Genomic DNA, 24,401 nt, shown 5'->3' on the forward strand with positions numbered 1-24,401 from the left:
AGGTCAGGTTCCGTCGATCAGGTCAACTCATCAATCACTCACTCGTGCATAAACAGGCACACATAAAGACAAAAACATTTGAATGTCAGTTACTACTTTTTTTTAAGTGTCAGTACTTCCTCACTTGTCTGTAAGTGTCGGTACCTCCCAACCCTGCTTATTTTTCCCCCGTCTCAACTACTTCTCTTATACACCTATAAGAGGCTCCCATCAGGGATTTTATCCCCTGAAAATTTTAGGCTTCCCTGGTACAATTTATACCATGCCTTCCAGAGATCGGCAAGAGGGTTTCATATTCTGTACACTGACCATGCAAAGTAACAAATAAAGACAACAACAGTTAAAGAACACCTGCACAGCATATTCAGCCCACCATATGAATTCTTAAAAAAAAAAGCTTGAAGATTTATAAGAGGCATGCACTTCTTACCCCTCGGATAGGAAAGGAGCAGCCAAGAAGCACGGATAGATTGTGGCAAGATAAAGCCTTACTGCGCAGTTTTTGTAAATCCGTGGTTCCGAGTGGCTCCTTATCCCATCTGGGTCCGGGGGGGGGTTTGAGGTGCAGGTGGTCCTCTTGTTCCTTCAAGCCCCACGTTGGGCGCCAATTACTGTTAAGGAATTCAATGTTCCGTCAATATGCTGTGAGGCTCCAAATCAGAGGTGGTTATGGCGGCCGCCGTGAGAAAGCAATGAAACACAGAGATCAGGCCTGTGTCTAGAAGCAATCTGTGTTTATTCTGTACTTTGTCATTTCTTATACAAAAAAAAAATAGGAGTATCAGTAGGCGTATCAGTGCAAAGGCTAGTGTTACAAAGTTCAATCTGTTATACTGAGGTCAAAGTACTAAGGTGGTGAATAATTGTGTTTTCTCAATAAACATGGCTTCTTTTGTTGGAATGTAGACTGACTGTCTAGTACCTTGATTCTTTATCACAATCTAACTTTTAATCACATGCCCTAGACAGCAGTTAATGATCGAAGCATTCCATTATCCTTTGATCATTGTAACGAGATTAACAAGATCTTGGAGACATGATGGACATTTAAGATTACACCTCTACTTAATGTAATTAAGTACTAACCTAAATGTACAAGCATTTATCAGAGCTTTTCATAGGACACAGAATAGAGTGTACAATTTAGGCCTAAAGCCTCCGGAAACGTGTATCAAAGATACATACATAAATTAATATGTTCATAACCCTCACAGCATGGTAAAGGATGGTGACATGGTTTTTCTAGGGACTGGCCTGGGGATTGATGCTGGCAAAAGTGTACCATGGTGTGCTACCTTACCTGTCCCTTTTTTCCTGGGAGGGATGCCAAGCAGATATTGATATCCTACCCTGCAGGACAGGCCTGTAGTTTTTAAAGGCTAGGTCATCCCTTTAGGAGGGCGTTTGCCCTTACTTTAAATTGCTTCACAACCACTTCACGGTTGCTGCTGACCAAGCCTTTTGACTGCAGTAGCCAATCACTGTCTTTAGAAGGTTACAGATGTGGCCAATGATTAGCTGCAGCAGTCACATGTTCTGGGCAGCAACAATCAGGTAGTACAGTGTTTGTGAAGCAATTTAAAGTAGCAATAAAACCCCTTTTAACGTTTGAGCTTTTATTCAGCCAATGTTCTAAGGAAGAAGAATGTAGAAGCGGTTCTGTGCATCTCACCAGATAACACCTTGGCCAGGGAGTTGGGAGATTTACTCCAATGCTGCAGATTGTCTAATAAGTCCCTCAGTATTGTCACATGCCCTCACCACTCTCCCTGGGCGATACCTCCTCTAGCTGGCCAATAGACTGCCTAGCCAATGCAGCTTTAGGCCGCCTGCACACAGGTGGAAATCCCACGGCGGGATTTCCGCTGCTCAAAGCCTGCATAGGAGTGCATTACAATACGCACTCCTATGCAGACGGATGCGGTTTGGCCGCGCAAAATCTCGCACGGCAAACAAACCGCGGCATGTCCTATTTTTGTGCGGGGCTCGCAGGGCCTCGCACAGAAACGTCACTCACCCGGCCGCTGGCTCCGGTCTGCGCATGCGCCGGCAGCTGGCACATGAAAGAGCCGGGGCCGCCGGGCGCGGGCGAGTACGCACTCATCTCTGCAGGCGCTTGGGTCGGGTCTCGCGACGAGAATTCTGGCCGCCGGATCCGACCCGCCCGTCTGCAGGCGGCCTTACTCTGTTCAGTTCTACCTTGATGCAGTGCAAAGCAAACAACTCCTCTGAATGTAAGGACATCCACCATCATGGTATCCAGGACTACTGAGCACCATTGTCATCATGCTACAAGTCCTAATCAGATGACTAGGATTAGATATTCATTTACATGTAGATTTTCTGCAAAAACTAAAAACCCATTTAGACTCAACGATCACTCCAAAGCAATCTTTTGAGCGATAATAGTGGTGTGCATTTACACAGCAAGATGATCACTCAAAGTTTGCTCAAACAGCAGTTTGACACTGAGCGTTCACTTTGCATAAGCTCTTAAGTAGCTAATTAGGAGCTTATGGGTGTGTAAATGAAGGTGGCCACTGTATACAGAAGACAGCTTAAGCCCCAGAGTGCAACTCTTTAGGCCACTGCTTTCATGTGGTCATTTGTATTGCACTACTGCATGCAGGGTTTGCCCTTGGGAACACGAACAGGTGATCTGAGGAGATCCAGTGTTACATTTGAGATTGTAGATATTAGAAGCTTGTACTAAAAGAAATATAATATAGTGAAGCAGTTACCTTAACAGGTTAATTCAGGTCAGTAAGACTCCTGCAGCAAGACAGCCAAATAAATGACCAACATGACAAGTTCTGAGATTTAGGAGTTTTATTTCAAAGCCTTCCAGTAGAAGAGAAAGGCAGCTCTTCTAGCGCCCAGAGAGCATGAGGGTCCTGGAGAAGGACAGTATAGAAGCCCAAACTGCTGAGGAGACTCCATGGAACAAGACCATTATTCAGGAGGACGACTCGTCAGGGACATCTTCACATCATCCAGAAAGGGACTCCTTCCTTATCAGAAACCAAACACTGGAGGGTCGACAGATTTCACTACCTCACTTCCAGCTTTGATGGACTCACCCAGAGAAGAACCTGGAATATTAGAAAAAAGGTACAATGATGATTCTGCCATCAAGGTCATTAAAATGGGTTATTCAGGCAGTGTTTGTAGTTTGCAGGTACTACATCATAGTATTATGTAGCTTTAAAGAATTAAAGTTATATATTTTGGATTCTGCATGTTGTGAGCCCCATATGATAAGGGCTTAATGTACTGTATGTGCAGTCACTTGTTGCCCAAAGTCCTGTTGTCTCTAAAACCACTTGAACTAAGGTTATAGTCCTCAGTAGTCAGGCATTTACTCTTGCAGTAGTAAAGTTACCATTTTTACTTTAGTTTTTTTTTTTACTATAAGCCAGTGGTTAGATAAATGTTCCAGTTCTCTTTTCTCATATCAGACAACGGGTTGAGAGAAGTTTAAAGATGTTGACATTACACTGTCTTTACTATACCATTTCCTTACGAGTTTCAAAATGTCAAGAGTGCCAGCCACAGTTGGTGGTGCCCTCACCTGCCTGGCAGATGCTTCCCCTCCCTGTAGCCCACACAGATGCCCAACCTGCCTCTTGAAGGGCCAGCATACCCACCCCTCTACCTGGCATGTACCAATTTAAGGCATTGTGAATCCTGACTGCTGCTTGCAACTCAGATTTGACCCTCTGTCAACACAGCTTTCCCAAACTGGCAGTGTACCAACTAAAGCTTGGTCTGCCCATCTGGTATCATTTTATGCCTTTTGGCCCACTTGTGTGAGAAGTCACCATGATCACTCCTGGGAAATGACTTGGATTCTCTGCAACCAAAACCAGATCTCTCAGATAGATGTTAAAGACTGAGAAGCAAGGGATCCATTAGAGCAGCCCAAAACAGTGGGTCCATATCTGCTGTATAAGGCCCAGTGTCCACAAGGAAAACAGTTACCAAAACTGCACGTGATCCATGCCCATAGGGAATCATTGGGCACCCATAGGTAATTAAATACCTGCAGATGTCAGTTTTCCCTGGTGTGCAGGAAAACACCCACAGCATGCTCCATTTTGTGCAGGTTTTCCCACACAGATGGCTTCCACAGCTTCTATTGAAGGCAATGGAAGCCGTCCAGATCTCTGGCACAGATACACCTGTCACTGTGTCCATACTGCAGGAAAGTAGGAAATTAAGGCGGAAAAAAAAAAAAAAAAAAAAACACGTGCGCCCGGCATGTGACCAGCATCCTGAGCGTTTCCGCCGGGCAGAAAAAAAAAAAAAAATAAAAAAAATAAAAAAAAAAAAAATTCCAGCCACAACGGAAAAGAGCCCACAGGGGCCAGACAGGTGAGGATAAATATTTTTTTGGTCTCATTCTGCACAGGGAAACCATATGGGCCTGTGGACATGAGGCCTTATAGATCTGGTCTGTCCTGGCTTTAGAGGATAGTGTTTTAGTGTACAAAGCCTTGCAAGTTTTGGATGCGTAGATTTTTATATTACTAGTTTGAGGTTCCATATCAGCCGTTAACTACCTGGGATGAACAACCTGAACAGAGAAGCCAACAGAAGAACAAACAAGAAGTTAGGACCTCGTCACATGCTGCTAATACATGGAACTCTGGCAACAGATATACCAGAGCCATCCTGTGATTACAGATCAGTCATTACCTTATTATTGACCACCCGTCACCTCCTGTGTTCTTTCACTGGATGGAGCATCACTGACAGGTCCTACAACAAGAAGAAAGTTTCAAAAGTTCAAGCTTCCCATGGTTAACTACAGTGTCCTGGAATATTTAGGACATCTACTTGCAGTTTCAGCACATAGCACCACCTCATTCGGCTTCTTGGAGGTCTCCATATTCACATCTAGGTATAAGTCAAGTATTACAGAAGAATAATCCTCTGATAATCCGTTAGTGCACTCAGTGTCACCATTCCATCACATCCACATACTTAGCCAACTTTTACTTACTCAACCAATCAAGAATTTCTCAGCTTACATGAACTAGAGCATGGCCCATAGTCACAGCCCCTCATGTCAGACTTACCAGGTGCTTCTACGGCACTTTCTATGGATGAAACCTTGTTTTCTGAGGCTGGAGCCCCTGAAGGAGTCTGATTCTCTGTGGACGGAGCATCACCGGCCACCGATAGGGCATCATTGTCTTTGATTGACGACTTTATTGCAGTGGCTGGAGCCTCAGTTGCAGTGGCTGGAGCCTCAGTTGCAGTGGCTGGAGCCTCAGTTGCAGTGGCTGGAGCCTCAGTTGCAGTGGCTGGAGCCTCAGTTGCAGTGGCTGGAGCCTCAGTTGCAGTGGCTGGAGCCTCAGTTGCAGTGGCTGGAGCCTCAGTTGCAGTGGCTGGAGCCTCAGTTGCAGTGGCTGGAGCCTCAGTTGCAGTGGCTGGAGCCTCAGTGTCCTTAGGAAGGGCATCATTCTCTGCAGATGGAGGCTTCTTATCCACTGGTGGAGCTTCACTGTCTACATTTGTAGTTTCTGTGGCCTCTGATGGAGCCTCATTTCCTACAGATGAGGATTTAGTGTCCTCTGATACAACCTCCTTCTCAGTGGATGGAGCCTTAGTGTCCGTGGGAAGGGCATCATTCTCTGCAGATGGAGGCTTCTTAGCCACAGGCAGAGGTTCATTGTCTACATTTGTAGTTTCTGTGGCCTCTGATGGAGCCTCATTTCCTGCAGATGAAGATTTAGTGTCCTCTGATACAGCCTCCTTCTCAATGGATGAAGCTCCAGGATCTGCTGGCAGAGTCTCAGGAGCTGGAGTTCCCTCACAAGGCATATCTGGCGAACCTGCAGGCGCTGAAGTATTACCAACTGCAACCTGAGCTTCCACACAAGAGGCCATTGCTGAGGGAAAAATAAACATAAGAGTGAAAGTTACCCTGTAGATACTTACCATTGAGGTTTTGATATATGCATGTACTGAGGAGTCAAAATTACTGCCATGACCCCAGATTTTACATTCCTTTGTCATTTGGACCCAGCAGTAAGGACTTATTCATACCGGCCAGTTTAAAATAGAGAATTAAGACTATTTATTGGAGTGATTTTTCTCATGGATTGATGGTTTGTGTAAAACTGCATCATGTCCTATGATAGTGGGATTCTCTGACCAGAGTCATCTATTTCAGTTAATAGGTGTTAAGAGCTAGAATGCAAGTGCTTTTCTTCTTGTACCCACTGACTTCAATGCAAGCTTTAAATTACAACAATTTGGCCACCTTCATTTTTTGATAGGCACTCAAGACCAATGACTCACATTTTTGTTCAGGTTTTGCATTTTAATGTTAAACACTTGCAGGGAAATAGTTTACGTTTTCATGGACTGAAACTGCACTTGTCTGTAAATATAGCCATAGGGCCCATTCATACAGGATTATCCAGGTACATTATGGAGAACGGACAGACATTATAGTCTACGCAGCTGCTCACAAGGACAAATGATCTATGAAGAGTTAAAAAAACAAAACAAAACACTTTATCGCTCAAAAGCCATCATTTGAGCTATAATCATGTGTAAATACTCCCATCTTTCACTCTTTAGCTGAAGGATGATTTTTAGGTGATCATAAAATCCATTGTTCAGCCAGAGAGAAGATAACACCACATGCTGTGTTTGCTGTATTCTCCATGGGAGCACTGATTACATTGTTTACAGAACAAGGGAGCTGAATTCAGAGAACAGACCATCTGGTGTTTTCTACATACAGCTCAGGAGGCCCATTTACATGCAAATGAAGGTGTTAAGCTGCTAATGGGACATTAGTGTCCATTAGCAATTTATGCAAAGCAATCGCTCAAAATCCTTTGAATGATTATCTTTGCATGTAAATGGGCCTTACTCCTAGATGGCCTTAGGCCATATTTGTATATGTGAATTTCCCCCTGCATATTTTGTGCTTCGTGAGATGAACAAAGTTCACATGGAAACAGAAGGCATTGCATTCAGTGGGTCCATCTACAGCAGGTTTTATCTTTTGTAAGGTTGTGGAAGACCACTATTATTTGCTATGGGCTAATTAATAGTTACAGTGACCTCAAGGGTCATGTGTCCCTCTCTCCCCGCCTCCCCCATTACTGGTTTTCCTGCTTTTAAGTTGAACTGAAAAAAATTTAATATGCCCAGTAATGAGCTGTGATGCCATTTTCTTACAAACCACAATAGCAGTCCAAGTCTAATAGTTATCTGCTCACCTGTGTAAATATAGCCTAAGGTCTCCTGCACAGAGGTGGGTCAGACCCCGCATGAGGGATTCCCACAGAGGAGTTTGACCCAGCACTTGGCCGGAGACCCCAGACCACCCGGTGGCTTCTGCACACGCTGTGGATCCATCGCATGTGCAGTAGCCACCGACACTAAGGCCCCATCATACATACTTCCGCAGTGCTCACTGCAGCAGGATAGACAGCTTCCATTGACTTCACTGGAAACCAGGTGTGCGTAACCCACACCAAAGTCACAGCATGCTGCAATTTATTCTCTGCAAGCCTAGAGAAAAAAAAACCCACACCATCAATTATGGAGAGGAAAATGGCATTTTGCCATTGAATACTATGGGCTGTATATGCTGCAGAGTCCAGAGCCAGACACCCACTGCAGACTCCACAATGCAAATACACCCATATGCAGGAGGCCTAAGAGTGTTATACACGAGTTTTAGGGGGTATTGGTGTAGTTCTGGTTCAGCTCAAACCAAGCATTGCCTGGATTCAGCAAGACAGCCTTTTGAAGAGTTCAGTCACCACTAGTTTAAAGATAAAAAAAATTTTTTGCACACTTACCAATCTAGTGCTTACTATAGAATACCTGCCCCTCACTTACAGCTGGAGAGCTTCTTCCTGACAGCTTACACACCTTCACCAACAGCATGCCTCCCAATTGTCCCATATCCAAGGTGTTGTCTCCCCAGTACCAAGAACCCTCTATAGCTACACCCCTTCCTATTCAGTCCTCTTACTCACTTCTTGCTCTCCCACAGACAGGCTTTCTGTGTCTCCAGACTGATAACTGCCCTCCTGGCTTCCCCTTATATATCCGCCCTCTGAATGAATTAATCCCCAGCAGGTGAGACTCTTCCTGCTCCTCCACATAGGAGGAATATACTTCCCCTTCACAACTAGTCCTGCATGGGGGTCATATTATCTACCATATCTTATGGGTTACATAGGACTGCAGCTACTCCATTATCTACCATACCATATCTTATGTGTTACATAGGACTGCATTTACTACATTATCTACCGTACCATATCTTATGTGTTACATAGGACTGCAGCTACTACATTATCTATATACCATATCTTATGTGTTACACAGGACTGCAGCTACTACATTATCTATCATACTATATCTTATGTGTTACATAGGACTACAGCTACTATATTATCTACCATACCATATCTTATGTGCTACATGAGGACTGCAGCTACTTTATTATCTACCATACCATATCTTATGTGTTACATAGGACTGCAGCTACTGCATTATCTACCATACCATATCTTATGTGTTACATGGAGACTGCAACTGCTACATTGTCTGTGCTCCAAGAGTTACATATGTAGCAATCATTAACATGATTGGCACATAGTGACATCACACTTTACAGCATTGCAGATAAATTATCATAGCACGTTTAATGTTAAGTCAACATTTGCTGCATCTATACCTCCGTATGTCATCTGTAGTGTTACGTAGGACTGCAGCTACTACTTTATCTGTACTCAGCTATCACCATATGTGGTCTGTGGTGTTACATGGGACTGCAGGAGTAGTCTGCTATAATCGCAATGCTCTCCATGTAAGCGCTTATTCACACGGGTGAATGTGTGTCATGTCCAGGATTCTTGGGTGCCACATGGATGCCCATCTGTGTGCGGTCTCATCTGCACAGATCATACACATTACATGTCCTATTCTCAGTCTGCGTGGAAAAAATGGGCATATCAAGAGTGACAGAGACTATTATGGGGCTCTGCGCTGAGCATGAAGTCCACGGACAGCACAGCCAGATTACACACCAGATGATTATATCCTTATTCAGACTGCCATAGCTGCAGCTACGCTCGCCGCCATGAAGTGAAGGGATATCCGTGATTTCTTCTCCCTTGCCGGCAGTTCAAACTCTGCGCCAGAGAGACGGAGTTTAAAAAATGGAGCAGGAAGTCAGCGACTGTTGAATCTTCCGCGCACAATCTGTTCACTACATGTGGGGAAGATAGGGCAGGTCCTATCTTTTCCCGACCCTACAAATCACGGCTGGGAAAAGAGGTGGTGAAAATGAAACCACTGAAATCCTCTAGAGATCAGGATTTAGTTTTGTCCCTTTATACTGCTGTGATTATCACAGTCGCACAAGGGAAGAAAATCACGCTCGTCTGAATACGCCCTCAGGCTGGATTCAGACGACTGTATATCGGCTCGGTTTTCACGCCCAGCCGATATACGTTGTCTCTCTCTGCAGTGAGGAGGATGGAAGAGCCAGGAGCAGGAACTGAGCTCCCGCCCCCTCTCTGCCTCCTCTCCGCCCCTCTGCACTATTTGCAATGGGGAGAGGCAGGATGGGGGTGGGGCTAATTCTCAGAACTTAGCTCCGCCCCTGCCCCGCCTCCTTTCATTGCAAATAGTGCAGAGGGGCAGAGAGGAGGCAGAGAGGGGGCGGGAGCTTAGTTCCTGCTCCTGGCTCTTCCATCCTCCCCCCGCAGATGAGGACAACGTATATCGGCTCGGCGTGAAAACCCAGCCGATATACGGTCATCTGAATCCACCCTTAGGGTGAAGGCACACGAACGTATATCGGCTCGGTTTTTACGCCGAGCTGATATACGTTGTCCTCGTGTGCAGGGGGGGGGGGAGGATGGAAGAGCCAGGAGCAGGAACTAAGCTCCCACCCCTCTGCACTATTTGCAATGGGAAGAGGCGGGGCGGGGGCAGGACTACGTTCCGAGAATTAGCCCCGCCCCCGTCCCACCTCTTCCCATTGCAAATAGTGCAGAGGGGCGGAGAGGAGGCAGGGAGGGGGGCGGGAGCTCAGTTCCTGCTTCTGGCTCTTCCATCCTCCCCCCCCCCCCCCCTGCACACGAGGACAACGTATATCGGCTCGGCATGAAAACTGAGCCGATATACGTTCGTGTGACTTCACCCTTCGTGTATACAATAGATTCTGTAGCATAACTTCAGCTCTGCTACATTTGTAAATGATGGTTCAGTTAGCAGATCCAATCCTTGGAATTGGCGTAATATGGCAATCTCTGAAAACAAAGGGAACGGCACTTGAAATCCAGCTGCTTGATAATTATGTCTTCCACAAGTTTATTAAGAGGCGCACATGAAGTCTATGGATGATGTATACCTGTGTATGGCATACAGTGAAACATTGAAACTTTTTATTTGATGCATAAGTCTGCAGATTTCCCAGGTGTATACCTGAAATAGTAACATAGAGCAGGGGTCCCCAACTCCAGTCCTCAGGGACCCCAACAGGTCATGTTTTCAGGATATCCTATGGTGAGACTGACAATAATTACATCACCTGTGTAACACTGAGGAAATCCTGAAAACATGACCTGTTGGTGGTCCCTGAGGACTGGAGTTAGGGAACCCTGACATAGAGGACCTGTAAACCCAAGATTGGAGGGAATCGTTACTACATGAAACTGGTGTTGAAGCCAAGTGAGTGATCATGTCAGTTGCTTGAAGTAATTACAATATCCAGAGCTATTTCACTCAGAAGCCTAGCTTAGAAGCTGGGTCCACTTACATGGTAAAGTCCACACAGTTACCCATTCAAACTCTACTTGATGGTAATACAGTTGAAATCTATGGTATATCAGGAATCCATAGGCTCTGTACCCTACCATCCACCCTTACAAAAATCAGAACCACAGACAGTATGATTGAGTCGCTGCATCACGCCACCTGCACTAGGCCAAACAGTAAGCAGCAGGGCGGCAACAGGCAAAGGATTGTATAGAGAGTTTGTGTAACAGGTAGTGAGGGTGCTGGAAAAGTGAGAAGCCAAATGTCAGTGTTGCAAGCTTTGCAGAGACAAAATTCTGTCTGGATGAAATCATGGTGGTCTGGGCCAGATAGAAGAGACAGGAAGTGTGAAAACCTTCAGTCAGAAAAGATGTCACCTGTGAGTCACTGTCTACAACTGTATTGAATTACTCAAACAGTCTACAGAGCATCTGTGTAGATTTGTATCTTCCACAATATTGGGAGGGTGGGGATGGTTGATACTCAATGACTTATTCTTTAACACCAATGCCATTTAGGTGCAGATTTGGCCACTGTAGTTTTCTCATTGCAGAATGCCCTCAGCAACCCTACCTTGTGTGAAAGGGCCCTTAGGGAATAAGTTTTTCCAACTGAACATTCCTTTCATTCATAATTTCTGCAGCACCAAGGATCTTGTAAATAGAGACAATCTTATTCTTTCATTCTGTACAAATGAGTGGAAGGTCCTCCTAGGAGCGCCACAAGCAATTTATGTTAACTGGAACACAAATTATTTACGTGCCCTCAGAAGGAAATCCACAAAGGCCTGTAGCAGACCCCACAGATCTTGACGGCCTATCCTTGGAACACCATTACTTCACAAGTACTGTACTTTCTGGCTGCTGCTGACCAGGACATGTGACTACAGCAGTCAAGTCACTGGCTATGCAGTGGCCCAAATTAGACCCCCTCCCCCAGCACTTAAGTGACTCTTTCCTGGTGTGCACTCATCAGTTTGTGTGTCTGGTTTCATGTGGACTGCCTGTATGTGTCGTTTGTCTGGTGCATGTAGGTGTGCCCACTACACTAACCCACACTGTGTTTCGGTCTGTCACTTTTTAGCTGAATCAGGATTGGTTGAGGGAGTCAAGTTGGAGTGAGGAGATTAGACAGCAAAGCGGAGGAAGAAAATAAACTGCAGTACAAAAGTTAGTTGGAGTGAGGCAAGAGAGTAAGAAGGGAACCTCTGGTGGAAGTCAGCCCTGAGAGTGGTTCAGATGTTCCTGGGTAGATAGCCATTGGAACCCGATGACCGTTTCACTAAGATGGAGCCCAATCCTTGTCCAGCTGCACTTGGTGGAAAATAACTAGAGGAGCTAGCCACAGCAAGAGTCTTCTTTCACCCTACCAGACTGTGTCTAAGTAACCGAAACAACGAGATGGAGCAGAGTATCATGCATGACTTGCAGCCTCATCAGTGAGACGTCAATGTTCCACTGACAAGCTTCAGCAGTTTCCTCCCCAAGTAACTGTTTAGAGCAAGATTCAGATAACTTAGACTGGCTAGTGCAGCTATATGAAAAGGACAAGGAAAAGTAGATGGGTAAAGGAAAAGTTAGAGCCATAAGTAACATTAAACCACTGAGTAATCTACTGTTCAAAAGGAACTGTTTTGCAGATGTTACCGTATGCAATTTGCAAGCTGTAGTAAAACTGAACCTCCAGTTTAGCACAAACTGACTTGGCCTGGACTTCTTTATCTAATAATGTTCCTCTTAGAGGTACTGGTGTGACATGACCAATGCTCTAACCCCCTTTGTCAAGTGATCCATTTGCTGCAGGAGTCAGTGATTGTTGATGGTCAGGTGCCCAACACCCTGACACAATTCAAACTCCCCACTTTAGGCCATCCCTGCAGTCTTCTGACCACTACAGATATAGAAGGTCAATGCTGTGGCCAATAATTGTCTGCAGCAGTCACATGTCCTAGGCATCAGGAAGTACAGTGGTGGAGAAGCAATTGTAGAGTAGTGGGGAAAAAACCCCTTTAGCCCTTATGAGCATCTCTTCAGCCAACTCTTTCAGGAAGGCGGCTGTAGAAGGGTTATTCTGTGCAGCTCACCAGGTAATACCTTGGTCATGGAGCTTAGTGTAACTTACGCCAATACTGCAGATTACAGGAGGTACTTGTTACACTGTCACCACTCTTCCTAGGTTATACCTCTATCTGGCCGTGTACTTTTCCTAGCCCATGCAGCACTACTGTTCTCCCCTAATGCAGAGCAAAAGGCACACAATTCACTTGAATGTAAGAACATCCAGCATCATTGTATCCAGGGCAACTGAGCACCATCTTAGTCATGCTACAAGTTCTATTTTAGGTAACTGGGATAGACATAGAAGTTTCTGCAGCAAATCTAGTGAATGTAACTGCAGCATCCCATAGGGAAACCCCGGACACCTGACATACGTAGGGAGCTGGGAGGGTAAAGTGCTGTCTTGTCATGGTGGCACTTACCATACTACTTCCCATGAGGGACAGAGCCAGGGCCAGGGCCAGAGTAACACTGCAGACCACACCAAGGATAGGGAACGCCCACGAAACTGGATAACAGAGGATTAGTTGTCACACGAGACACCACCATACACACACATGTGGGACTCTAGGAATGTTTAGAGCCCAGTATCAACTTTACTTGAAACTGAGTGTCCGTGTATAGATTAGCTAGTACCTCTGCACTGGCCTTGACAGAAAGTTGCTACTCCGATGCTCTTCTCTTACCCTTTGGGCTCACTCTATTAACATCCAATCACATGTAGCATGGGAAATCTCTCCTTCTCCATGCTTCAGTACATGGGAACTGAAGGTGTCCCCATGTGCCTGGACCTCCTGAAGACATGAACTTCCTACCACTCTTATATCCTCTCTCATACCACATGACATGACAGACTTGATACATTTACATGCAGGCTTTGGCTTTTACAAACATTAACCTCTCTGGCACCACAGCTGTGCAACACCTACTGAAAGTGACAAGATTGTAGATTCACTGTGCAAAAAACTTAGGACATACATGTATGATATTTATGGAGGGGGCCAGGATAATATTCTCAGTCACTACATAACCATTTTAAATACGGAGAGCAGTGCTCACTCTGGTGCAACTCTTAATGCCATGGCTGCATGTGACTACTAGTATTGCATGCGGGGTTTGCCTATTGGAATACACAACATGTTGGGAATCTGAGAAGATCCAGTGTTACATTTAAGATTACAAATATTAGAACGCAGACAGCTATTAGCCCAACAAACCCAACATCTTATACAAGCTTGTACTACTAGATGTAAGCAATATAATAGAGAAGCTGTAACCTTAAGTTATTTCAGTCAATAAGACAGCCAAATAAATGACTAACATGGCAAAAATTCAGAAATTCCTGAGTTTTATTTCAAAAAGTTCCAATAGAAAAGAAAGGCAGCTCAGAGAGAATGATAGTCCTGAAGAACAACAGTAGAGAAGCCTGAATTGCTGAGGAGACTCCATGGAACAAGACCATTATTCAGGAGGACAGCTCGTCAGGGACATCCTCACATCATCCAGAAAGGGAGTCCTTATCAGAAACCAAGCACTGGAGGATCCACAGAAGATTTCACCAACTCACTTCCAGCTTTGACAAGTCACCTGGAGAACCTGGAACATTAGAGAAAGTTATACAACGCCGATTCTGTTATCAAGGTCATTAGAGGAGGAAATGCTGAGCTCAGGGTTGTGTATGTACTATAGTTTTCTATGATTTCAGTAGTTTTAGGAATATGCTGTAAAAGTGTAGCCACAACCTGTAGAGATCTTCTGAGAGTCTTCCACAGGCATTAGTATGTAATTTGGATCCTACATGTTGAGCCCTATATAGTGGGGTGATCCAATGGCTTAATATACTATATCTGTAGTCACTTGTTGCCCCAAGTCTCATGGTCTGAGGACAATGAACTTAGTACAGCAGTTTTAGTCTTCAAATGTTCACACATAGTAGTCAATTTACAATTTTTTTACATTTATTACTAAAAGCCAGTGGTTAGTTGTCAGATATGACTGGATGTTCCAGTTCTCTTTTATGTGTTGAGAAAAGTTAACAGATGTTGACAATTCTAACCTGTATTTGTTACCATACTATTCCTCAGTTTCATATTAGTAGTGCCAGCCACAGTTGGTGGTGCCCTCACCTGCTTTAATCATCAAGAGGCAGTATCTGCCAGGCAGAAGGGCCAGCACATGTACCCAGCTTTCCTCTCCACTTTAAAGCATCTCTTCCCTGAGAAGGTGCCTCAGCAGGAAGTTTAATGTGCCCCAAGTCAAGGTGTTTGACTGCTGCTCACAACTCTGATTGGACTTTTATGTCACAGTATACCAGCTAAGGCTTTTTCTGCTCATCTGGTACACTTCATGCCTTTTGGCCTAGCTGGGACAGATGTCACTGCACTGCACTGATTACTCATGGGAATGACCTGAGGGATCCATGGGATCCCAGATTTATACCTGTCCTGCTTTTATACAGTTTTGTTTTTGGTGTACAAAGCCTTGCACATTGCTTGTAAATTTTGTATGGGTAGATCTTTATATTACTAGATTTTAAGTTTCCCCATCAGCCAGTAGCTACCTGGGATGAACAACTAGAACAGAGAATCCAACAGAAGGATAAACAAGGCATTACAACCCATCACTTGCTGCTTGTACATGCAACTCGGCCAACAAATATAATAAAGCTATCCTGTGATTACAGGTCAGTCGTTACCTTTTTTATTCATTAGCCTTCACCTCCCGTGCCCTTTTCCTGCATGGAGCATCACTGAAAGGTTCTACAATAAGAATAAATGTCGTTAGCCTGAACTTCCCATGAGTTACTATAATGTCCTACAATATTTAGGAAGTCTACCTGCAGTTTCAACACCTGGCACCACCTCATTTGGCTTCTTAGAGGATTCCACGTTCACTTCTGGATAGAATTCAAGACAGTATTACAAGAGTGTCACCATTCCATCACAGCCAGATACAAATCTGTTGTTTATTCTACTCAACCACAGAACTACTCCTGAATTTCCCACAAAGAAAGGAGCATGGCCTAGAGTCCTAGCCCCTCATGTCAGACTTACCAGGTGCTTCTACTTCATTTTTTGATGGAGTCTCACTTTCTGAGACTGGAGCCCCAGTTTCCACAGAAGGAGTCTGAGTCTCTGTTGATGAAGACTCACTGTCCTCTGATGGGGCATCATTGTCTTCGAATGAAGCCTTTAGGGCCTCTGATAGAGCTCTAGTTACCAAGTCTTGAGTCCCATTCTCTGTGGGTGGATCATCAGTTTCAGGGGATGGAACCTCAGTGTCAATCTCTGCAGATGGAAATTTCTTATCCTCAGATGGAGCCTCATTGCCTATATTAGTAGTTTCAGTGGTCACTGAGGAGGTCTCACTTTCCGCAGACGAGCTTTTAATGTCATCTGTTGGAGCATTAGCAGCCTCTGATACAATTTCCTCAGTTTCTGCTGTTGGAGTCTTGGGAGATGGAATCAAGTAGCAAGGCATATCTGGTGAACCTGCAGGTGCTGGAATATTGCTAACTGCAACCTGAGCTTCCACACAAGAGGCCATTGCTTGAGGGAAAAAAAATACCCTTTAGTACTTAGCAAATGCACATATCATAACATTATTCATACGGCTCAGTTTAGAATCAGGAACCAAGAGTCGTTAAACACTGTTTATTCACAGGTGTGATTTTCTTCATGGTTTGTGTAACTGCATCATGTCCTATTCTAGTGGGATTCTCTGACCAGAGTCATCCATTCCAGTCAATAAGCATTTTAAGAAAAAGAGTGCACTTGCATGGATGAGTAGTTTTCTTCATGCGCCTATTGACTTCAATGAGAGTTTAAAATGGCATCAGTTAGGCACCTTCATTTTAATGTCATGCATGTACAGACTACTACATTAAAATGCAGAACCTAATGTAAAACACTTGCAGGGAAATAGTTCAAATTTTCAGGGACTGAAACTGCACTTGTCTGTAAATATAGCCTAAGGCCTCCCTCACACAGGGCGTTTGCAAAACGCTACCTTTTCAGCCCAGCTGAAAACGCTGCCCATTCATTTCAATGGGAGACTCAGCAGAAAATGCCCAAAGATAGAACATGCAGCGCTTTTCAAAGCAGCGTTTTCAGCCCTGTGTGAGCAGCCCCATTGAGGTGAATGGGAGCCTTGTACAGCGTTTAGAACAGGGCTGAAAACGCTGCTGAAAGCGCCCTGTGTGAGGGAGGCCTTAGGGCCAATTCACACAGAATTAGTGTCATGTGTGCCATCTATGCATTTCATAGAGAATAGACTATTTATATGGACCAATGGTCTATACAAAGAAAAAAAATCCCCCTAAAGTAACAGTTTTTGAACTGTTACTTGAGTCATTGCCTTTTTCCAGTACCACCATGTACGTATAAACACTGGCATGCATCTGCCATCAGAAAGGGTTAACTGTTTGCTTAAAAAAAAAAAAAAAAAGCCACTAGGGCTGTTTTTTATACAAGCTGCTGGTACCTGGTGGTAACTATATGCTTACCCATACCGGTTGCGAGAACATTGTATTTTTTGCATTAACTTTGCCTTAAAAACCAGCTTGAAAGTACTCACTTCTAAAGGACCTTAAGAGGTCTTTATATGGGCAGTTTCCTCGTGCGCATTGAACGATGAATAAAACTCACATAGAAACATTTCTGAGCACAATTATCCTCACAGCAATGATGCAAGATGGGAAAATTGCAGGATAGCCTCTTTTTTGTAAGGGTAGGCTCACGAGTGTACTTTAATTGCATATTATGCACATGGTGAATGGATCCAATGAAGGTACATTTTACTGTCATTGATCCAGCAACATTGGCGGGGGGGACAGACACACATAATAAGTGCCATACAATGTGTGGGATCTCACAGCACAAGTCCTATTCTCATGTAAGGAGTCACTAAAAGACAGTACTACCAGACAGAGGGGGTATGGCCTGTCACAAGTGTTCCACAGAATACTACATTTGTCCCTCCTTTCACTGCCAAAAAGTTGGGAGGTATGCGCAACAGAGGTTGAGTTACTTGTAACTGCTAGACCCCAATATAAGCTCTATTAGAGGGCTCCCAACTCAAATGTTCATACACAATACCAGTCTCTCCATGAGAGCTTATAGGACCACTAAGACTTCTAGACCCAAATACATCACTATCTGCACTCCTGTTCCGTCCCCTTACCCACTTCTTCCTCTCCCACAGACATGTTTTCTGTGTCTCCAGGCTGATAACTGCCCTCCTGGCTTCCCCTTATATATCAGCCCTCTTAATGAATTAATCCCCAGCAGGTGAGACTCTTCCTGCTCCTCCACTTAGGAGGTATATACCTCCCCTCCACAACCAGTCCTGCATGCACTGGCGTAACTATAGGGGATGTGGTTGCACCCGGGCTCAGGAGCCTTGGGGGGCCCATAAGGCCTCTCTTCTCCATATAGTGAGCCCAGTACTATGAATAAAGCATTATAGTTGGGGGTGCTGTTACAGATTTTGCATTAGGGCCCAGGAGCTTCAAGTTACGATTCTGCATTAAGGGGTTAAGAGAAGTTGGGGGGCCCCAAGATAAACTTTTGCACCCGGGCCCATGAGGCTTTAGCTACACACCTGCCTGCATGGGGGTTGCATTATCTACCATACCTTATGTCTTACATAGCAGTGCAGCTACTACATTGTCTGTGCTCCAAGAGTTACATATGTAGCAATTACAGCATTGTAGATAAATTATCGGAGCGTGTTTAATGTCAAGTTAACATTTGCTACATCAATACCTCCGTATGTCATCTGTAGCATTACCTGGGACTTCGGGTGCATTCACCGATATACGTTGTCTCTCTCTGCAAGGGGGGGGGGGATGGAAGAGCCAGGAGCAGGAACTGAGCTCCCACCCTCTCTCTGCCTCCTCTCCACCCCTCTGCACTATTTGCAATGAAAGGAGGTGGGATGGGGCGGGGCTAAGTGGCATGAATTTGTCCCGCCCCCATCCCGCCTCTCCCCATTGCAAATAGTGCAGAGGGGCGGAGAGGAGGCAGAGAGGGGGCGGGAGCTCAGAGCACTGCTCCTGGCTCTTCCATCCCCCCCCCCTGCAGATGAGGACGACGTATATCGGCTTGGCATGAAAACCGAGCCGATATACGTTCGTGTGAATCCAGCCTTAGGATGGATTGGAGAGGGGAGAATTTCTACATCTCCACTTATAACTTTCTTCTCACTTATCACTAAGACATGACTAAAGAGCTTCACGGGGGTAAAAGAGTTGGGATAGCTACCAATAAATAGGGGACCCATCTCTAAGGCCCCTTTTATACTGGCTGACTGTCAGACACTCCAGTGCCCAACTGCTGTCCCAGCGACGATCACTCCTGGGCTCTTACACAGGAGGATCATTGCTCAGTGACTAGAGGTGGAGCGCCACGGGGATTGTTTCAGACCACCAGCCTCCACTCACAGTGTACAGGCCGTCATTCATAGGTGACTGATGCCCTGTTCACATAGAATGGCGCAGCAGCAGACTATCGATTTTTAGGTCTGCATGAAAGATCTGATGAGATCCGATGATTACTGCATGCGTTCACACGGGAGAGTTATCGTACAAACCGCTCGATCAGCAAGCGACTTGCACGATAATCATGTTGTGGGGATTTCGGTGAGACTGTCTGATTATCCAAGGGACCTTTTAGATCAGGGGTCCCCAACTCCAGTAGACCACCAACAGGTCATGTTTTCAGGATATCCTATGGTAAGAACACCTGTGGCAATGTCTGAGGCCCCGACAATAATTACATCACCTGTGCAACACTGAGGAAATCCTGAAAACATGACCTGTTGGGGGTCCCTGAGGACTGCAGTTGGGGAATACTGTTTTAGATGACGTGGAATTACAAATCTGCAGCTCCCAAATTCCACACCGAGATCCGCAGGTCTAACAGCACATTTTGATGCAGAATTCCAGGCAGATTTCAAGTCCTTTTCAATTCTGCATCAATGTCTGCAGGTAACCTGTGGATTTTGGTGCAGAATTTAGCGTGGCTTGCAGTGCGTCATGTGGCCTATTCCGTCCCATGTGAAATGTCCCTAATCTGTACGGTGGTTGCCCTGCTTCTCTAACAGCAGATGTTGGGAGACATAAGCATCAAGCAGGTGGATTTCAAGGGCCATTCCCTTTGTTCTGGGGAGATAAGCGTTGTCAAAAGTCTTCGACTGCATTGTTCTCCCGTCTCTCCAGAGCAGCATCGGTCCTCTTGGAACGCTCTACTCCAAAACATCTGGACAATCCCCAATGCACAGAACTTCAGATGCGCCTTAGGGCTGGGTTCACACAGCGTGGATTTGCTGCGGTTTTCCGCCGTTCTTCCATTGCGGTTTTGCTTGCGGATTTTTCCGCAGCGCTTTTTTTACATTTTGCAGCGTATTTTGGTGCGGATTTGGCTGCGTCCATAGAGGTCTATGGACAACAAAGCGCTGCGGAAAACTGACATTTGGCTTCTCACTTTTCCAGCACCCTCACTACCTGTTACACAAACTCTCTATACAATCCTTTGCCTGTTGCCGCCCTGCTGCTTACTGTCTGGCCTAGTGCAGGTGGTGGGATGCAGTGACACAATCATACTATCTGTGGTTTTGATTTCTGTAAGGCTGGATTCACACGAACGTATATCGGCTCGGTTTTCACGCCGAGCCGATATACGTCATCCTCATCTGCAGGGGGGGGGAGAGGATGGAAGAGCCAGGAGCAGGAACTGAGCTCCCGCACCCTCTCTGCCTCCTCTCCGCCCCTCTGCACTATTTGCAATGAAAGGAGGCGGGACGGGGCGGGGCTAAGTTATGAGAATTAGCCCCACCCCATCCCGCCTCTCCTCATTGCAAATAGTGCAGAGGGGCGGAGAGGAGGCAGAGAATGGGCGGGAGCTCAGTTCCTGCTCCTGGCTCTTTCATCCTCCCCCCCACCCCTGCAGGTGAGGACGACGTATATTGGCTCGGCGTGAAAACCGAGCCGATATACGCTCGTGTGAATGCACCCTCAGGCTGGGTTCACACAGGGCACATTTGCAGCGGTTTTGCCATGGTTTTTCCGTTGCGGTTTTGCCGCAGAAGAACTGCTTCAAAGGTTAATTTGGGCTTGCGGATTTTCGTGCGGAAAAATCCACAAGCGTTTTTTTCCAGCAACGCTTTTTTACTTTTTGCCGTGTATTTGCAGCGTATTTGGTGCGGAGTTGGCTGCATCCATAGAGGTCTATGGACAAAAAAGCGCTGTGGAAAAGACCGAAGAATGGACATGCTGCTTCTTTTAAAACCGCGCCGCAGATGCATTTCTGCACTGTGGCTGTGCGGAAAAAATCTGTCCTGTGAGAACAGCTTTTTTCCAAAATTCATTTGTGCTGCATTGCACTGCAAACGCAGCGGTTTTGCCGCAGTGCGAATATGCAACGGCAATCCGCGGCAAAACCGCAGCAAATCCGCCCTGTGTGAACCCAGCCTAAAACCGCACCTCTTCATACAAGCATATCAAAACTCCTAAACAAATCTCACTCCCTGCGTGCCCCCACCCCTCCCACTGTTGTCTACCTATGGCACCCCACATTCTCCACCTTGCCTAGCATGTACATCTCCTACCCCTGTACCTCCTGCATCACCTGCTCCTGGTTGTATGTCAGGTCCTTGGTGCAAGCGCCCCCTCTCCCTATTGTTTCCTACTAAATGAATACTATATGTAATTGTTGTATTGTTTGTGTTTCCCTGTGTTTTGAAAGTGCTGCAAAATAAGGCCGCATGCACATAGCTGCGTCGGATTCCGGGTGGGAGATCTCACAGCGAAATCCGCCCCTGTGTCGGTCAGTGACCCCCGTCTTGGATGCACTGTGGATGTGATGGCTGGTGTGCTGCCCCACAAGCACAGTGCAGAGAATGCTGCACCGGTGATGACGTGGATCTGCAGGGATTTCGAAAATTTGCATTTTGGAATCGCCGCAAGATGGATGGCTTCCATTGACTGCAATGGAAGCCGTCCATGCGAGTCTCGCACAAAAATAGAGCATGCCACGATTTTTCCTCCATGAGCGGAAATCGCAAGTGATTTCCGCTCATGTGCGTGGAAGAATTATTTTACATTGCATGCTATGGACAGATTTAGCTGAAGAATTCGTGGCGGGTGTCTGGCCGCGAATTCTGCAGCAAGCATCCGTCCGTGTGCATTGGCCCTAAGATGGCGCTATACAAATAAAAATTATTATTATTATTAAATTCTCTTTGAGGCCCCATCAGCGGTTCTGTTCCTGACTCCTTTGTACTTATCTTGTGTTTCCCAGGATCTGCCATGACAGAATGAATATCTCCGCAGTCCACTGGCGTAACTATAGGGAGTGCAGAGGATACGGTTACACCCAGGCCTAGGAGCCTTAGGGGGCCCATAACATAGTAACATAGTATGTTATGCTGAATCAAGACAATGTCCATCTAGCTCAGCCTGTTTCAACCCCCCAAACCCACCCCATTGTTGGTCCATATAGGGAGCCCAGTACTATGAATAAAGTATTATAGTTGGAGCTTTGTTACAGATTTTGCATTGGGGCCCAGGAGCTTTAAGCTATGCCTCTGCATTAAGGGCTTAAGAGAAGTTGGGGGGCCCCAAGTTAAACTTTTGCACCCGGGCCCATGAGCCTTTAGCTATGCCTTTGCCGTGGCTTATAATGTCAGATGCTGAAAGGGGGGTATTAAAGAGAACTTTCCCTTATCCACAAGTCTGGACATCAGATATTGCAGTGACGGACACAAGGAATGCATGGCTGATACTACAGGCTATAAGACCCTCACACATTAGAGTTTATACATCCAAACCTGCAGATAACAAAGGGTTGGACATTGCTTTAGCCCCTTCCCGCTCCAGGGTGTAAGTTTATGTCCTGGCAGTGGGGTACTTCCCGCAACAGGGCATAAACTTACGTCCTGGGGATAGCGTGAGATCACTCATGATCTTGCGAAGATGCGCCCCCCACTGTTAGCCCCTTCCCTGCCACGATCTATGTAGATCACGGCATGGGAGGGGTTCACAGAGGGAGCGCGCTCCCTCTGTGACGTCACTGGGCTCTCGTGATATAATCGCAGAGAGCCCAGCTGGTTACTATGGCAACTGGACACCAGACACTGGCGTCCTGTATTGCCATAGCCTGTGATCACTGTATAAGCGATAAGACATGACAGGACAGTAGCCCTGCCATGCCTTATCACAGCGATCATCAGTGCATTGTTGTAAGCCCCCCAGGGGGACACAAATTGGGTAAAAAAAAGAAAGTAAAAATGAATAAAAAGAAAAATGTAAAAAAAAAAGTTAAAAAAAACCTTTTTTTATGTTTTTTCTCATATTAGCATAAAAAAGGTAAAAAAAAAAATCAAACCCCACATATTTGGTATTGTCGCATCCGTAACGACGCGTACAATAAGCTGCAGATGCTTTTGACTGTGCAGGGAAAAAAAGTGTTAAAAAAAAATTCTAGAAAACTGCTGTAAAAAAAGCCATATGTACCCCAAAATGGTACCACCATGCACTTTGAATGCAGCGATTTAGAAAAAAAAAAAGATTTAAATAAAGGGGTTTTATTGCAGAAAAGTGAAAAAACCTAAAAAAAAAAGAGTAAGAATTTTGGTATCGTTGTAATCGTACCGACCCGCAGAAAAAAATGGATTGTGTAATTTATGATGCATGATTAACCCTGTCACAAAAAAAATATCTATGGCCGAATTGATGTTTTTTTCTCTTCCTGCTATCATAAAAAAAAAAATAAAAGCTTTAGAATATAGTCAATGTACCCAAAAATGGCACCGATAAAAACTAACGTTCGTCACGCAAAAAACAAGCCCTTATACGGCCGCGTCGACGGAAAAATAAAAAAGTTATGACTTTTGAAAAATGGAGAAGAAAATCCGCCAAAAATCGTTATGTCATTAAGCCCAAAATAGGCCATGTTCTTAAGGGGTTAATTAGTGTTGAAACATTAAAAACATGCTGTGCTGCAACAACTAATGAACATATTGAACATGTGAACAATACACGAGGCTTGATAAACACAATAACACTCAGTAAGGCCGCCTGCACACGCCAGAGCCAGATTCCGCATGCGGGTTCCCGCAGTGGTTTCCGGCTCTGACTGCAGCCGGCAACCCTGCGTACCCTCTCTTTTCTTGATAAGGCTATACTGTGGATGGTCGCGGCAAGCCCCCATCGGACATGCGAAGTACAGATTTTTTTCAATTATTTATCCCGCGCTGTCGCTAGGCAATGACGCAGAATCTGTGACCTGTCTGCAATGTTAAAGGGGTTGTCCCGCGGCGAAAGCGGAAATTTTTTTTTTCACTTACCCCCGCATTCTGCCCTGTTAAAAAGAAAGCATAGGTTAGTTTTTAAAAATGGCATTGCGCTTACCTGCATCAGCGTTCTGCAGCTTCTTCTTTTCTTCTTTTAAAGATGGTGCCGCTGGTCTTCTCCCATGGTGCACCATGGATTTTCTTCTCCTTCCTTGCATTCCATTGCCGATTCCAGCCTCCTGA

The 24,401-nt window shown here is 45.4% G+C and overlaps 1 protein-coding gene across 1 annotated transcript; it reads right to left on the bottom strand.

Annotated features, from left to right (window-relative positions):
* Positions 1–3,015: 3,015 nt before the first annotated feature.
* Positions 3,016–16,412, bottom strand: LOC136628772 (uncharacterized). Its single transcript, XM_066604872.1, has 5 exons — positions 15,920–16,412; positions 15,703–15,762; positions 5,082–5,897; positions 4,840–4,899; positions 3,016–3,092 (listed from the first exon to the last, which is right to left on the bottom strand). Exons 1-5 carry the CDS (start codon positions 16,410–16,412, stop codon positions 3,016–3,018), a joined length of 1,506 nt encoding a protein of 501 aa, XP_066460969.1.
* Positions 16,413–24,401: the final 7,989 nt, after the last annotated feature.

The sequence above is a fragment of the Eleutherodactylus coqui genome, chromosome 5 (assembly GCF_035609145.1).
Source record: "Eleutherodactylus coqui strain aEleCoq1 chromosome 5, aEleCoq1.hap1, whole genome shotgun sequence".
NCBI classification, from domain to species: Eukaryota; Metazoa; Chordata; class Amphibia; order Anura; family Eleutherodactylidae; genus Eleutherodactylus; species Eleutherodactylus coqui.

What these genes read in the sequence shown, in the direction of transcription:
- LOC136628772 (XM_066604872.1), bottom strand. Translation starts at nt 16,412, where the DNA reads ATGGCCTCTTGTGTGGAAGCTCAGGTTGCAGTTAGCAATATTCCAGCA. An exon ending in GCCAGGTGTTGAAACTGCAG is followed by an intron (nt 5,898 to 15,702) that starts GTAGACTTCCTA and finishes TTTTTCCCTCAG; the next exon opens with CAATGGCCTCTTGTGTGGAA. An exon ending in GCTATGTGCTGAAACTGCAA is followed by an intron (nt 3,093 to 4,839) that starts GTAGATGTCCTA and finishes CTAATATTCCAG; the next exon opens with GTTCTTCTCTGGGTGAGTCC.